Source organism: Hyla sarda, chromosome 6, assembly GCF_029499605.1.
Source record: "Hyla sarda isolate aHylSar1 chromosome 6, aHylSar1.hap1, whole genome shotgun sequence".
NCBI classification, from domain to species: domain Eukaryota; kingdom Metazoa; phylum Chordata; class Amphibia; order Anura; family Hylidae; genus Hyla; species Hyla sarda.
This window is the reverse complement of record NC_079194.1, coordinates 184,299,043-184,314,507: the sequence shown is the minus strand read 5'-3', so window position 1 is coordinate 184,314,507 and position 15,465 is coordinate 184,299,043. Positions and strand designations below refer to the sequence as shown.

At 43.7% G+C, this 15,465-nt stretch overlaps 1 protein-coding gene across 5 annotated transcripts in view; it reads right to left on the bottom strand.

Annotated features, from left to right (window-relative positions):
* SLC22A31 (solute carrier family 22 member 31) overlaps positions 1-15,465 on the bottom strand; it is a 52,039-nt gene that overhangs the window by 5,185 nt on the left and 31,389 nt on the right. For all 5 annotated transcript variants that reach the window (XM_056526049.1, XM_056526046.1, XM_056526045.1 and 2 more), the window contains 6 exons: positions 12,618-12,772; positions 3,111-3,279; positions 2,711-2,856; positions 2,420-2,528; positions 1,512-1,720; positions 1,322-1,433 (listed from right to left, as the gene is read on the bottom strand). In XM_056526049.1, the coding sequence (XP_056382024.1) occupies positions 1,322-1,433; positions 1,512-1,720; positions 2,420-2,528; positions 2,711-2,856; positions 3,111-3,247 (713 nt within the window). In that variant the 5' untranslated portion in view covers positions 3,248-3,279; positions 12,618-12,772. The remainder of the gene's footprint in view (positions 1-1,321; positions 1,434-1,511; positions 1,721-2,419; positions 2,529-2,710; positions 2,857-3,110; positions 3,280-12,617; positions 12,773-15,465) is intronic.

Genomic DNA, 15,465 nt, shown 5'->3' with positions numbered 1-15,465 from the left:
AATGCCTGGACAGTCAGTGGCTGTCCGGAAATGCTGGGAGTTGCTGTTTTGCAACAGCTGGAGGCTCCGTTTTGGAAACACTGCCATATGATATGTTTTTCATTATTAGGGGGGGACAGTGTAAGGGGGTGTATATGTAGTGTTTTACCCTTTATTATGTGTTAGTGTAGTGTAGTGTTTTTAGGTTACATTCACACAGGCGGGGGTTTACGGTGAGTTTCCCGGTGTACCTCCAGCTGTTGCAAAACTACAACTCCCAGCATGTACTGATCGTCGAAGGGCATGCTGGGAGATGCAGTTATGCAACAACTGGAGGTATGCAACTACAACTCCCAGCATGGCGAGACAGCCGTATACTGTTCGTGCATGCTGGTATTTGTAGTTTTGCAAGATTTAGATGGCCACAGTTTAGAGACCACTGTATAGTGGTCTCCAAACTGTAGCCCTCCAGATGTTGCTAGGCAATAACTCACCGGCTTCCGTAGCCGCAGGATCGCCGGTAGGTGGACCTCCGCCACCGGTCACACTACAGTTCCCCCGTTCTACCCTGACTACCGACCAATAGCAGGGGTGGCACCCCTGCCACCTCAATCCTATCCCTTCATGGGGATCGGGGTGTTTTGGACATCCCCGATCCCCCTTATTTACCGGGTCACCAGAGACCAGTATGACCCGGAATAGCCGCAGATCGCCAGTCTGAATTGACCGGCGACTTGCGGCGATCGCAGACATGGGGGGGTCTCAGGACCCCCTGGGCATTGTCAGGGGATGCCTGCTGAATGATTTCAGCAGGCATCCCGGTCTGGTCCCCACCCAACGGGGACTGAAATTCCCACGGGCGTACAGGTACGCCCTGGGTCCTTAAGTGCCAGGGAGCGAGGGTGTACATGTACGCCCTGGGTCCCTAAGTGGTTACAAAGCTGTTAAAACCTTTATTTCTTGGCACAGAATGCAGGTTTTTCTTCTGTCCTTGCACCATATAGTTTCACATGGCTGCACTAGCGTAATATAGAGCATGCATTTAGATAGAAAGCTTTGCAAATGTAAAAATGGTTGTGCAGACCTCATGATGGGAGGGGGAAGGGAAGGAGCTCATCATGCTCTAGGGGAAACACCCCCAGCCTCTCAGAGAAATTCAGAAAGACTCATCACAATAATGCATAATCAAAAGGTATTTTACATATTAACACATGCATATTATTATGCATTCAGGTCTTAGGGCACATTATTACAGTGATTTAGGCTTTTTTTTTTTTACTTTCTCACTAATGACAGTAACGCTTTAAGCTATTTCGTACCAGGTTGAAATTACTGTACTCACCGGATTACTGTTGGCAACACCTCACTGGCGTAAAAGACACTCAGCATTACAACAGCATGAGAAGAGAGGGACCCCAGCACCGATATGGCTATGGTTACTGCAGTAAAGAGGTCTGGATGGGAGAGAGAGGTCCATTATTAGTGAAGAGCTTATGAGTAAGATAAGAAGAGTATGTGTGTGTGTGTCTTACATTGTGTTAGAGCCAGGAGCAGTAGAGAACAGAACCCGGTCATGATAGTGCAAAGGAGAAGAACTGTACGACGACCCCAGTGGTTCACAGTGATGCAGAGGAAAATACAAGCAAGGCCTTCACTACCAGCCTGTAGAAAATAAGGAACAGAGCCACCTAGAGGCATGAGATTCCGAGCAAAGCATGGTCTGATGCCAGAGCCAATGAACCTGTATAAGGAATAGAATATACATGATGAAACCCACTGAACCAGGGTCCTATTCATAGTTGGTCATAATATGAGCTGTACTGCAATATGCAATTTTGTCTGAAAAACCTTGAAGGCCAACAAGCACTCGCCACCTAACTTCCACAGACTGTAGTATACCACGGTTTTAAGACAAGTTACAATACCGGATACGGGGCAAAAATTAGCCGACCAGAGTCACTATCTGACTCCGGTCGGCTCATTTAAATGAATGAGGAGCTGCACGGGGATACGGGAGTGCCCGATTTTCTTATTTCCCCACCAGATCCAGCAGCCATAGGATTAAAATGTGGTGTGAATGCACCCTAAGTAAGGTAACATAGAAAGTGGTCAAATCTAGTGCAAAAGAAAAGTGAAAAGAGCATAACCAGGTTTTCTAAAAAGTCTTAAGAAAACCAGGTTTCTGTGCAACTTGTAGTTGATTGGTTGGTATTGACAAATATTCCACTTTTCCTTTGCCCTAATTTAGATGCGTTTTCATCAAGAGGCAAAAGGAGCAAAGTAATACAATCTGAAGGTAAACATGTAATCTTGCCACTCTGTTAGGTGTAATATGGTTCCCATAGTAATATACATCTAGATCTTCCAGATATTTGACTTAATATTGAATAAAAAGAGAAATCTCGGCTAACATATGGTTAAAACTTGAAAAGAGACTTACGCAGTGAATCCAAGAATCAACGCGTTTCGCCAAATAAGACGAGTCCTGAATATGCTGCAGAAGCTGTAATATTGAGGACGAGGAAAACGCTCCCACAATGAGTCTATTTCTGTAAGAAAGAGAAATATTGTCACAGAAAAAGGATTTTGTGGAGAACTATGGTTATTCTTTAGAGTTTTCATAACATTTGCAGCAGGCATCAGTGAGACGTAGTCTTTCTGCAGCTTCTTAGCAATATTTATTCATTAATTTATTACTTTTTAGTAGACAGTATCTGGATTTGCTGCTCACCTGTAAACAGACTCTCTCGGCCAGCAAAATCATCTCCTGTGTCTATTCCATTCGCTCTGGAGAAGAGGCCGAGCTCTGCCTTGCACCGATTTAACTGCTGTGTTGCCAAAAGCCAGCGGGGGGATTCAGGGAAGAGTAACTGGCAGCTGCATAAATGGAAAGAATGATGAGGCATTCATCATGTACTTATACAGCCAGGGTTTTCCAACCAGGGTGCCTCCAGCAAAACTACAACTCCTAGCATGGCCAGACAACCTTTTGCAACAACTGAAGGCACCCTGGTTGGAAAACACTGCTGTAGTGGGATGCTGCGAGTTGTAGTTTTGCCACACCTGAAGGCACCCTGGTTGGGAAACACTATTCTACAGCACTGATATAGCAGCAGCATTGGGTTACTTACCACCAATAACCTGATAGTAACAATAACACTCCAGTTATTGACCCTTGTAAGACCTTCCAGTCAGAACACAGCACTGCCATTCCTGGAAGCAGCAGCTCACCTCCTAACCAGAAAAACCCTCCAATCATAGTTATCATGAGCCGGAGACCAGGGGGACAAAGCTCTAACCCTGAAGAGAGGGGAAAAAAAAGTAGTTTTTAATATGTTTCACTGTACATAGCGTAGGTAAAAAAAAGATAGGAATAGGTAGGGGGTAGAAGTGGTGCCTACCTGAGAAAGGCTGACATCCAGGTAAGCATGATATTGAGGAAGTAGGAAATGACAGGAAAGTTAAAGTAGAACTTAAAATGTTAATATACAAAAATGTGCATCAAATGTGTGTTGTTTTTAAGCCATGTTCCCTTTTTCTAAAGCCACATTCACTTTTTATTAAGGCACACCCCTTGCTGAACATGGTAAAAAAGTGTCTACACAATTTTGAAATGTGGTGCATCTCATGTAAGCCAGTTTGTGGCACAAAGTGAACCGGTGGAAATGACTGTAATAATAGAGATTCAAAGGGATTAGAGAATCTACAAATGCCTAAGGGCCTACAGAGGACTGAAAAGACCTTAACTGATTGTAAGATAACCAAGATAGAGACCTCCTCGGCAAACCCTACTATGGTGTCAAAGAAAAGGTGGCATCAGTAGAAAGAGTCTGAGTCTGATCTCTATGCGTCCATACACAGTTTTTGAGTGCAGGCTCAACATCAGGGTTGTCTAACAATGGAGTCATGAAGATTGGGAGAAATATGTAAAAAGGCCAGATCTGACTATTCCATCCCAAACAGACCTGCAATGTGCAGTCAGCAATGGCAGGGAACAAGTGCAAGCCATTCGGGTCAATGGAGAGAAGAAAGGTCAAAACTATAGGCAAGAGTTCTTCCCAGAAAGAAAGTCAACTACATGCATTCTCACAGCTTTAAGAAAGAACATAAGAGAGTGAGCTGACCAGTAGAAATGGAAAACCTGGGTCAATGGATTACCTCCAAGGCAGAAAAAAAAGATATTAAAGGAGTTATCCAGCACTAGAAAAAACAGCTGATTTATTCATAAAAAAAACTGCATCACATTTGTCTGCAGGTTAAGTGTGGTTTTGCAGCGCAGTTTAATTGAAGTGAATGGAACCAAGTTGTAATAGCACATACAACCTGCGGACAGGTGTGGTACTGTTTTTGGAAGAAATTATCTCTGGTTTTATATTGCTGAATAACCCCCTTAAGAGCTTCAATCTTTCCATAATGTACCTTAAAATTGCTGACTTGGCCATACTTGTCAAGTTCTTAACCCCTTAAGGACCCAGCCAATTTTCAGCGTAGGACCCGGACATTTTTTGCACATCTGACCACCGTCACTTTAAGCATTAATAACTCTGGGATGCTTTTACCTTTCATTCTGATTCTGAGATTGTTTTTTCGTGACATATTCTACTTTATGTTAGTGGTAACATTTTGTCGATACTTGCATCATTTCTTGGTGAAAAATTCCAAAATTTGATGAAAAAAATTTAAAATGTTGCATTTTTTTTTTTTACTTTGAAGCTCTCAGCTTGTAAGGAAAATTAATATTCCAAATAAATTATATATTGATTCACATAAACAATATGTCTACTTTATATTTGCATCATAAAGTTGACATGTTTTTACTTTTGGAAGACATGAGAGGGCTTCAAAGTATAGCAGCAATTTTCCAATTTTTCACAAAATTTTCAAAATCAAAATTTTTCAGAGACCAGTTATGTTTTGAAGTTGATTTGAAAGGTCTTCATATTAGAAATACCCCATAAATGACCCCATTATAAAACTGCATCCCTCAAAGTATTCAAAGTGATATTCAAAAGGTTTGTTAACCCTTTAGGTGTTTCACAGGAATAGCAGCACATTTAAAGAGAAAATTCAAAATCTTCATTTTTTTACACTGGCATGTTCTTGTAGACACATTTTTTGAATTTTTACAAGGGGTAAAAGGAGAGAAATCTTCCTAAAATGTGTAACCCAATTTCTCTCGAGTAAGTATAAAAAATACCTCATATGTGTATGTCAAGTGTTCGGTGGGCGCAGTAGAGGGCTCAGAAGGGAAGGAGCGACAATGGGATTTTGGAGAGTGAGTTTTTCAGAAATGGTTTTTGGGGAAATGACACATTTAACCACTTAAGGACGCAGGACGTACTCAAACAGCCCCTTTTCCGAGTCCTTAAGGACTCAGGACGTTTGAGTACGTCCTGTCAAATCCCGGCCCCCCGTCGCTAGCTGGAGGGGAGCCTGTGCCCGATGCCTGCTGAAATCGTTCAGCAGGCATCACGGCATATTGCCCAGGGGGGTCATGATGACCCCCCATGTTGGCGATGGCCGCAGATCGCTGGACAATTCAGCCCAGCGATCTGCGGAGGATTCCGGGTCAATCGGGTCTCCGGTGACCCGGAATTACTGGCTGTCTCTGACGGCCCCGAACAGCCATAGCCAGCAGGGGTGAGGTGGCACTGGCACCGACCAATCAGGGCACCTGCTGCGGGTGTCACTCCCGCAACCTGCTCCGCCCCTCTTCCGGAGCACGTGAGCGGGTGCGGGACGTGGACCCCGGGAGCTGGAGACCCCGATCCCCGGCGTCCCTGTTGGGATCGGGGCCCCAGGAGCGGTGACGGCAAGGGACTGACCTGAAGCGTGGATTGTTGGACGTGAGTGACAGCCTCCTGCTGTTGCTTAGCAACAGCTCCCAGCATGCAAAAAGGGCATGCTGGGAGCTGTAGTTATGCAACAGCAGGAGGCAGACCACCACAACTCCCAGCATTCCCTTATGGGCATGCTGGGACTTATAGTTTTGCAACAGCTGGAGGCACATTTTTTCTATGGAAAAGTGTACCTTCAGCTGTTGTATAACTACAACTCCCAGCTTGCACAAACAGCTAAAGTGCATGCTGGGAGTTGTAGTTTTGCAACAGCTGAAGGCACACTGGTTGTGAAACTCAGTTTTTTTTAACCTAACTCAGTGTTTCACGACCAGTGTGCCTCCAGCTGTTGGAAACTACAACTCCCAGCATGCACCGTACATACTGGGAGTTGTAGTTTTGCAACAGCTGGAGGCACACTGTTTGTGAAACACTGAGTTAGGTCACAAACTCAGTGATACATAACCAGTGTGCCTACAGCTGTTGCAAAACTAAAACTCTCAGCATGTACAGTCTGTCAGCGCATGCTGGGAGTTGTAGTTTTGCAACAGCTGGATGTTTCCCCCCAATGTGAATGTACAGGGTACACTCACATGGGCGGAGGTTTACAGTAAGTATCCGGCTGCAAGTTTGAGCTGCGGCAAATTTTCTGCCGCAGCTCAAACTGCCAGCGAGAAACTACTGCGAACCCCCGCCCGTGCGACTGTACCCTAAAAACACTACACTACATTAACACAAAATAAAATAAAAAGTAAAAAACACTACATATACACATACCCCTACACAGCCCCCCTCCCCGATAAAAATGAAAAAAGTCTGGTACGCCACTGTTTCCAAAACGGAGCCTCCAGCTGTTGCAAAACAACTACTCCCAGTATTACCAGACAGCCACTGACTGTCCAGGCATGCTGGGAGTTTTACAACAGCTGGAGGCACCCTGTTTGGAAATCACTGGCGTAGAATACCCCTATGTCCACCCCTATGCAATCCCTAATTAAGGCCTCAAATGCGCATGGCGCTCTCACTTTGGAGCCCTGTCGTATTTTAAGGCAACAGTTTAGGGTCACATATGGGGTATCGCCGTACTCGGGAGAAATTGTGTTACAAATTTTGAGGGGTATTTTTTGCTTTTACCCTTTTTAAAAATGTAAAATTTTTGGGAAAAGAAACATTTTAGGTTAAAAAAAAAAATTTTTTTTTTTACATATGCAAAAGTCGTGAAACACCTGTGGGGTATAAAGGTTCACTTAACCCTTTGTTACGTTCCCCGAGGGGTCTAGTTTCCAAAATAGTATGCCATGTGTTTTTGTTTTTTTTTGCTGTTCTGGCACCATAGGGGCTTCCTAAAGGTGACATGCCCCCCAAAAACCATTTGTCGCTCCTTCGCTTCTGAGCCCTCTACTGCGCCCGCCGAACACTTTACATAGACATATGAGGTATGTGCTTACTCGAGAAAAATTGGGTTTCAAATACAAGTAAAAATTTTCTCCTTTTTACCCCTTGCACAAATTCAAAAATTGGGTCTACAAGAACATGCGAGTGTAAAAAATGAAGATTGTGAATTTTCTCCTTCACTTTGCTGCTATTCCTGTGAAACACCTAAAGGGTTAAAACGCTGACTGAATGTCATTTTGAATACTTTGGGGGGGTGCAGTTTTTACAATGGGGTAATTTGTGAGGTATTTCTAATATGAAGACCCTTCAAATCCACTTCAAACCTGAACTGGTCCCTGAAAAAAAAAGAGAGTTTCAAAATTTTGTGAAAAATTGGAAAATTGCTGCTGAACTTCTAAGCCCTCTGGTGTCTTCCAAAAGTAAAAACACGTCAATTTTATGATGTAAACATAAAGTAGACATATTGGATATGTGAATTAAAAAAAAATTATTTGGAATATCCATTTTCCTTACAAGCAGAGAGCTTCAAAGTTAGAAAAATGCAAAATTTTCACATTTTTCATCAAATTTTGGGATTTTTCACCAAGAAAGGAAGCAAGTTACCATAAAATTTTACCACTATGTTAAAGTAGAATATGTCACGAAAAAACAATCTCGGAATCAGAATGATAACTAAAAGCATCCCAGAGTTATTAATGTTTAAAGTGACAGTGGTCAGAATTGCAAAAAATGGCCGAGTCCTTAAGGTGAAAAAGGGCTCAGTCCTTAAGGGGTTAAGAAGCCCTTATGGTGCTAGAAGAGCAAAAACAAAAACCACATGGCATACTATTTTGGAAACTACACCCCTCAAGGAATGTAACAAGGGGTACAGTGAGCCTTAACACCCAACAGGTGTTTGAAGACTTTTCGTTAAATTTGGATGCGTAAATGCTAGTTTTCCCCCAAATTAAAATTTTTTACAAGGGGTAATAGGAGAAAATGCCCCCCAAAATGTGTAACCCCCATCTCTTCTGAGTATGGAAATACCCCATGTGTGGACATCAAGTGCTCTGCTGGCGCACTACAATGCTCAGAAGAGAAGGAGTCACATTTGGCTTTTGGAAAGCGAATTTTGCTGAAATGGTTTTGGGGGGGGCATGTCGCATTTAGGAAGCCCCTATGCTGCCAGAACAGCAAAAGAAAAAAAAATTGGGAATGGAAGTCGGGGTCCATGTGCGTTTGCAAAGTCCCCCTTGGTGCCAGAACAGTGGACCCCCCCCCCCCACATGTGACCCTATTTTGGAAACTACACCCCTCACAGAATTTAATAAGGGGTGCAATGAGTATTTACACCCCACTGGCATTTGACAGATCTTTGGAACAGTGGGCTGTGCAAATGAAAAATGCAATTTTTCATTTTCATGGACCACTGTTCCAAAGATCTGTCAGACACCTGTGGGGTGTAAATGCTCACTGTACCCCTTATTACATTATGTGATGGGGTCACATGTGGGGGGTCCATTGTTCTGGCACTATGGGGGCTTTGTAAACACACGTGACCTTCAATTACGGACAAATTTTCTCTTCAAAAGCCCAATGGTGCTCCTTCTCTTCTGAGCATTGTAGTTCGCCCGCAGAGCACTTTACATCCACATATAGGGTATGTTCATACTAAGAAGAAATGGGGTTACAAATTTTGGGGGGCTTTGTTCTTATTTTCCATTGTGAAAATGAAAAATTTCGGCTAACCCCAGCATTTTAGTGAAAATATTATTTTTTCTTCATTTTTCCATCCAACTTTGAAGAATTTTTATTTAACACCTGTGGGGTGTTAAGGCTCCCTATACCCCTTGTAACATTCCGTGAGGGGTGTAGTTTCCAAAATGGGGTCACATGTGGACACTTCTTTTTTGCGTTAATGTCAGAAGCGCTGTAAAATCAGCTACCCCTGTGCAAATCACCAATTTAGACCTCAAATGTACATAGTGCACGCTCACTCCTGAGCCTTGTTGTGTGCCCGCAGAGCATTTTACGCCCACATATGGGGTATTTCCGTACTGAAAATTTTGGGGGCCTTTTTTTACTTGTGAATATAAAAAGTATGGGGCAACACCAGTATGTTAGTGTAAAAATGTTTCTTTTTTTACACTAACAAGCTGGTGTAGGCCCCAACTTTTCCTTTTCATAAGGGGTAAAAGGAGAAAAAGCCCCCCAAAGTGCAATTTCTCCCGAGTACGGAAATACCCCATATGTGGCCCTAAACTGTTTCCTTGAGATACGACAGGGCTCCGCCATTCCGCATTTGAGGACTAAATTAGGGAGCCAGAAGAAGCGTGTAAACGCAAAACGTCGCTCCTGCTGTGAACGTGCCTGTTTGTTTTATGCACCTGTCGTCTTGAATAAAGTTACTGTGGATGAGAGTGAGTAGCCGTTCGTTACTTCTTCCTTGTACGGATTATACAGAGACTGTATCTTCTGCACTCATACGGACTTTCAGACAGTTGCGGTAGCAGCGCATCTATTTAGGGGTTATCCGTGGATCTCGGTTTGAATTGAGGTGGTTGTGCCGACTTGTTCTTTCTTTTGTAGGACTAAATTAGAGATTGCATAGGGGTGGACATAAGGGTATTCTACGCCAGTGATTCCCAAACAGGGTGCCTCCAGCTGTCGCTAAACTCCCAGCATGCCTTGACAGTCAGTGGCTGTCTGGAAATGCTGGGAGTTGTTTTGCAACAGCTGGAGGCTCCGTTTTGGAAACACTGCCATACAATACGTTTTTAATTTGGGGGGGGGGGGGGGGGGACAGTGTAAGGGGGTGTATATGTAGTGTTTTGCCCTTTTATTATGTGTTCGTATAGTGTTTTTAGGGTACATTCGCACTGTCTGGTTACGGCGAGTTTCCTGCTAGGAGTTTGCGCTGCTGCGAAAAATTTGACGCAGCTCAAACTTCAAGCAGGAAACTTACTGTAAACATGCCCGTGTGAATGTACCCTGTAAATTCCCATTGGGGGGAGCAAACATCCAGCTGTTTCAAAACTACAACTCCCAGCATGTACTGACAGATCGTGCATGGTGGGAGTTGTACTTTTGCAACAGCTGGAGGCACACTGGTTAGAAAACCTTCAGTTAGGTTCTTTTACCTAATTCAGTATTCTCCAACCAGTGTTTCTCAAGCTGTTGCAAAACTACAACTCCCAGCATGTACTGATTGCCGAAGGGCATGCTGGGAGATGTAGTTATGCAACAGCTGGAGGTACGCAACTACAACTCCCAACATGCCAAGACAGCTGTTTGCTCATGCTGGGATTTGCAGTTCTGCAACTTCTGGAGGGCTACAGTTTAGAGACCACAGCACAGTGATCTCCAAACTGTGGACCTTCAGATGTTGCAAAACTACAAATCCCAGCATGCACAGACAGAAAACTGCTGTGTGGGCATGTTAGGAGTTGTAGTTTTGCAAGATCTAGAGGGCCACAGTTTAGAGATCACTGCACAGTGATCTCCAAACTGTAGCCCTCCAGCTGTTGCAAAACTGCAAATCCCAGCATGCCCACATAGCAAATAGCTGTCTGGACATGCTGGGAGTTGTAGTTTTACAACATCTGGAGGGCTACAGTTTAGAGACCACTGTATAGTGGTCTCAAACTGTAGCCCTCCAGCTGTTGCTAGGCAATTCACCGGCTTCCATAGAATCCAGGGAGCCAGCCGCACGACATCGCCGCCCGCATCCTCCGTAGATCGGTAATTTTATGCCCATGCCGGGGCTACCTTCAGCTGAACCACCTTCCTCTCACGAAGGGGAACAGAGTGGAGCTTGCGTCGACACGACGTTTCGGAGACCACACCTCCTTTTTCAAGTAGGACTTGAAAGGAAGGTGGTTCACCTGAAGGTAGCCCTGGCATGGGCTGAAAATTCCTACAGCATCGGGAGTGTCTAGCGTGTCCACAGAAGGTGCACCTTTGGTGATTTATTTAATTTTTTGCATTTTTTTCTGTGCAAGAATTGTCTATGTATGCAAGAAATTTCTACTAAAGCAATTCAGGAAAAATTGAAAAAGTTGTGTGGCGTTTAATTCATATTTCTATATAGGGGATAAGATGTCTGATTGTAGGGGTCCCGCCATTGGGACCCCTGCTATTTATGTGCAGCACCCAACATTTGCTTAGAAAGCTGGGTGTGGGCGGCAGGGGTCGTGACATCACGGCAACGCCCCCTCGTGACGTCATGCAATGCCCTCTCAATGCAAGTCTAGAGGAGGGGGTGTGGCGGCTGTCACCCCCCCTCCTATAGACCTGTATTGAGGGAGCGTGGCCGTGACTTCACGACCCCCAACGCCCGCTCCAAGAGTTCAGAACAAAATGTGGAGTACCCCTTTAAATCAGCAGAGTACCCTATTAAATCACGATGGGAATGGAAATACGTTAATTGGTTAAGTACACCAGGACATTGGGGGAGATTTATCAAAACCTGTGCAGAGGAAAACTTTTTCACAGGCCTTCATAAAAATGAAAGAAGCAAGCTGATTGGTTGCTATGGGCAACTGGGCAAGTTTTCCCTCTGCACAGGTTTTGATAAATCTCCCCCCTTGTCCACATACAGGGCAATTTTGTTAGTTTTGGAACCAATAACAATACTCCAAATATCTGGGTTGTTCAGCAGAACAACCGCTAAATGTTCCATCACCGAAGCAAGGAGAGTGCACAGCGCTGCAGGTGCTATAAACAATGCGCATAGAAACTGATAAGAGGCTATTTACCTGAACTTGGGATAGAGGGCCATGATCATACCAATTTGCTGTTGTCTCTATATGACCGCTTCCTTCAGACTCAGCTGATTATACTGCTTTTATTTAGATCTACACTGAATGTTTACCTGCAAACATCTGTGCGATCCATCATTTCAGTGACTCACGTAATTGCTATTTACATGCACAGTTTTAGTCACAAGAGGCTCCACGTAGGAAACTTTCCAGTGTGGCAAAAATGTTCACAGGCTGGTTAAAATATATTTTTACTAGTCGCTACACAGGAAAGTTCTCATACATGCCTTGATGAAATAAAGAGTACAATTAATATTTTATGCAATATTTTATGCAAATAAAGTCCAGTGCAGAACTACATTTTATACTGATCTTTATACATGTACAGTCTTTTCTGGGAAACACAAAGGCATATAAGTCATCCAATAAATATTTCCTGGTTTTATTGGCACTTCAGTACTTATAAGTTGTCTGAGCTAGTAAGGAGTTAAAATGTAATGTGTGTGCCCCCAACCCCCTCACATTTCTGTCACAATGTTTCTGCAAACAAAGAAACCACCCAAAGCAAATAACAGGAGACAACATGAGGAGGGGTTGAGCCAAGCTGTGCTAGATGTCGGGAAGAGAGCTTATTAATATCCCTTAGCAGTACCCATATCACACTTACTTGCTATGTAGAAAGACAAGAATATTCCAGCCAGAGACGCACCATAGACTATTCTGATGGCTAGGAAGCTAAGATACCCTGGAGAGAAGCATAAAGCCACCCCAAGGGGCAGGGTCACCACCAGGGCACTAATAAAAGCATTACGACGTCCAAACCTGAAACAGACACATGTGAGGAACATAAAGTGGAGTGATTTTCACACATTAAATACTATTTGCATCTGAACTAAGGGGGAGATTTAGCAAAACCTTTCCAGAGCATAAGTTCCTGAGTTGCCCATAGCAACCAATCAGATGGCTTCTTTCATTTTTGATAAGCCTCTGTTAAATGAAAGAAGAGATCCGATTGGTTGCTATGGGCAACTCAGGAACTTTTTCTCTGGACAGGTTTTGATAAATCTTCCCCTAAATGTATAAGCAGCCCTTACCTTCCTGGTAGGGAACAAAGAAAACACAGAGATTTGAGTATACTGTACCCTTTTAGCTGTACTGCTGAGTTTTGAATACTGCAGCTATTGAGGGTTGGGGGACGGGGGGTGTTAGCCCTGTGGCCAACCACCCCCCCCCCCCCCTAATTTTCATGAAATAGCTGAGGGTGCCCTAATCTCACACATATTCACAGTTTCTTAATACACTTTTCTGTATTCAAATGAGGCTTTATAGTTTGTCTAACATTTCAGGGAATCAGTCAGATGGGTGTAAACTTAATTTTAGTAGAAAGTGAATATCAGGTATCAGGTGATGGGTGGGATTATACACTCAGGGGGGGTGTATTAGGCAGACACACCTCTTAATGTAAACCATTCACACTACCTTCTGTAATCCCGCCCATTATCTGATATTCACTCCTATTATTAAAATTAAGATCACACCCATCTGAATGATTCCCTGAATTGTCAGACAAACTATAAACCCTCATATCTCACTAATTAGAGGGTGTATGGAGAAACTGTATAAAAGGAGTGGAGTCGGGCAGCAAATTTTGAGGTTGGCCACATGTGCTCTTTAAGAGGCTGCTATTTAAAGGGGTTTTCCAGGCATTTAACAGTGATGGCCTACCCACATGGAAATGACACTGCTACACGATGAATGGTGCCACTGCTTCCAGACATTTATTTGGTGGGTGCCGGGTGTCAGAACACCACTGATCAGACACTGATGGCTTATCCTGTGCATAGGCCATCAATGCCCATGGGTTTGTGTCCTGCTATGGGGTACAAGACATGTGATCATGATGACTACTTCAGAATTTGCCAGGACTTCTGAAACTGAGCCTTGGATGTCTTTGAGGTATGCTTAGCATCATTGATGGAAAGTCCAATAATGTCCGGAGACATGATGTTTTCTCTAAAGACTTCCTGATACTTTAGTGAATCCATCTCAACTGATCCATAGGTTAAAATTGATCCATAGGTTAAAAATGTACAGTTTTGTTTCATCACTCCATAGAACAGTGTCATATTATTTCACAGTTTAAGCTGAGACAAAGTCTAAAGATGCACCAAATTTTAAAAATCTGGTGCACCTTGACTGTATACAGTAAGTTTGCACCATCTATTTGTCTTAGTTTTACACAAAACGTGCACCAAAAAGTGACACTTTTTTTGTGCAATTATACCACACACCCCTTAGGTAGGCCAAATGCAAGTGTTTAAAAAGCATGTGGCCTCCTCCTGAGCTGTCACTGTGCGCACCGGCGGTGCAGTGGGGGGTGTGACGGGTCGGGGGGGCACGGTCGCGGTGCGGCGGGTCGGGTGGTCGCGGTGCGGGGCATTATTGGCAAGGTAATGCCGATATCGATAATGCCCAAAATCGTGATTATCGGCCAAACCGATAATTGGTCGATCCCCACTCCAAAGTAATAAATAATAGTTTATTTTAATGATTTATTCACCCATAAAGTTACAGTGCTACGTTGAAGTGTTCACAATGAGACCTTTTTCAAGTCAATTACACATCTTACATCACTTCCTTTTATATGGTGCTTGCCAGTGACATCCGTGACCACAATTTGCATAATGTATTCATGTAAACAGACATAAATAGATACAATAATACACAGTGTAGTATACATCATCACATAAAAGACAACTAGTGATAAGTGACACAATGGCCCTCATTTACTATTCTAAACCCGACTTCTTTTGTCGGGTATTTTTGTCGCAGACACAGTGCGCCAGTCTGCGACACGATGCAACATTTTTTCCCGACGGACCCGATGTGGATTCTCCCAAACCCGAAAAAGGAGCGTAACCCGACATTTCTGAGCTTTCCCACGTATTTATTAAGGTTTCCAACCCGAATTTGTTGAATTGTTGTGGATTTTTTCCCGACAGCTCAGAGGAGTTGGAAACCAAAACCAACAAAACCCAGTGCGACAAACAGGATGCGACATAATAATAAATATCAGGGGAAAAAGCAACATAGACTTACAACCTGATTTTCTAAGTAAATGAGGGCCATTGTGTCCGATACATATCCATATTCTGATCTTCAAATACATCAAAATATCTTCCAGTGTTAGCATATTTCATTCTAAAGTGGGTTGTGACTCACCCGATAACTCCTAAAACCAAGTATACGCCCCCATCATCTCTTTACCATGCTGTCCGGATTCCCTCTGCCCGGCCGACGGCTTGGATTTGTGAACACAAGACGCATGCGCGAGCTCCTTTGATGTCGGCTGGTCCCCGTCATACCTGAGAAACATTGCGAGAGTACAGGAAGTACGGACATGATTACCGATCCTGCACTCTCTGTTTGTTTACAAGCGGAGACAGCGTGGTGAAGAGATGATGGGGGCGTATACTTGGTATTAGGAGTTATCGGGCGAGTCACAACCCACTTTA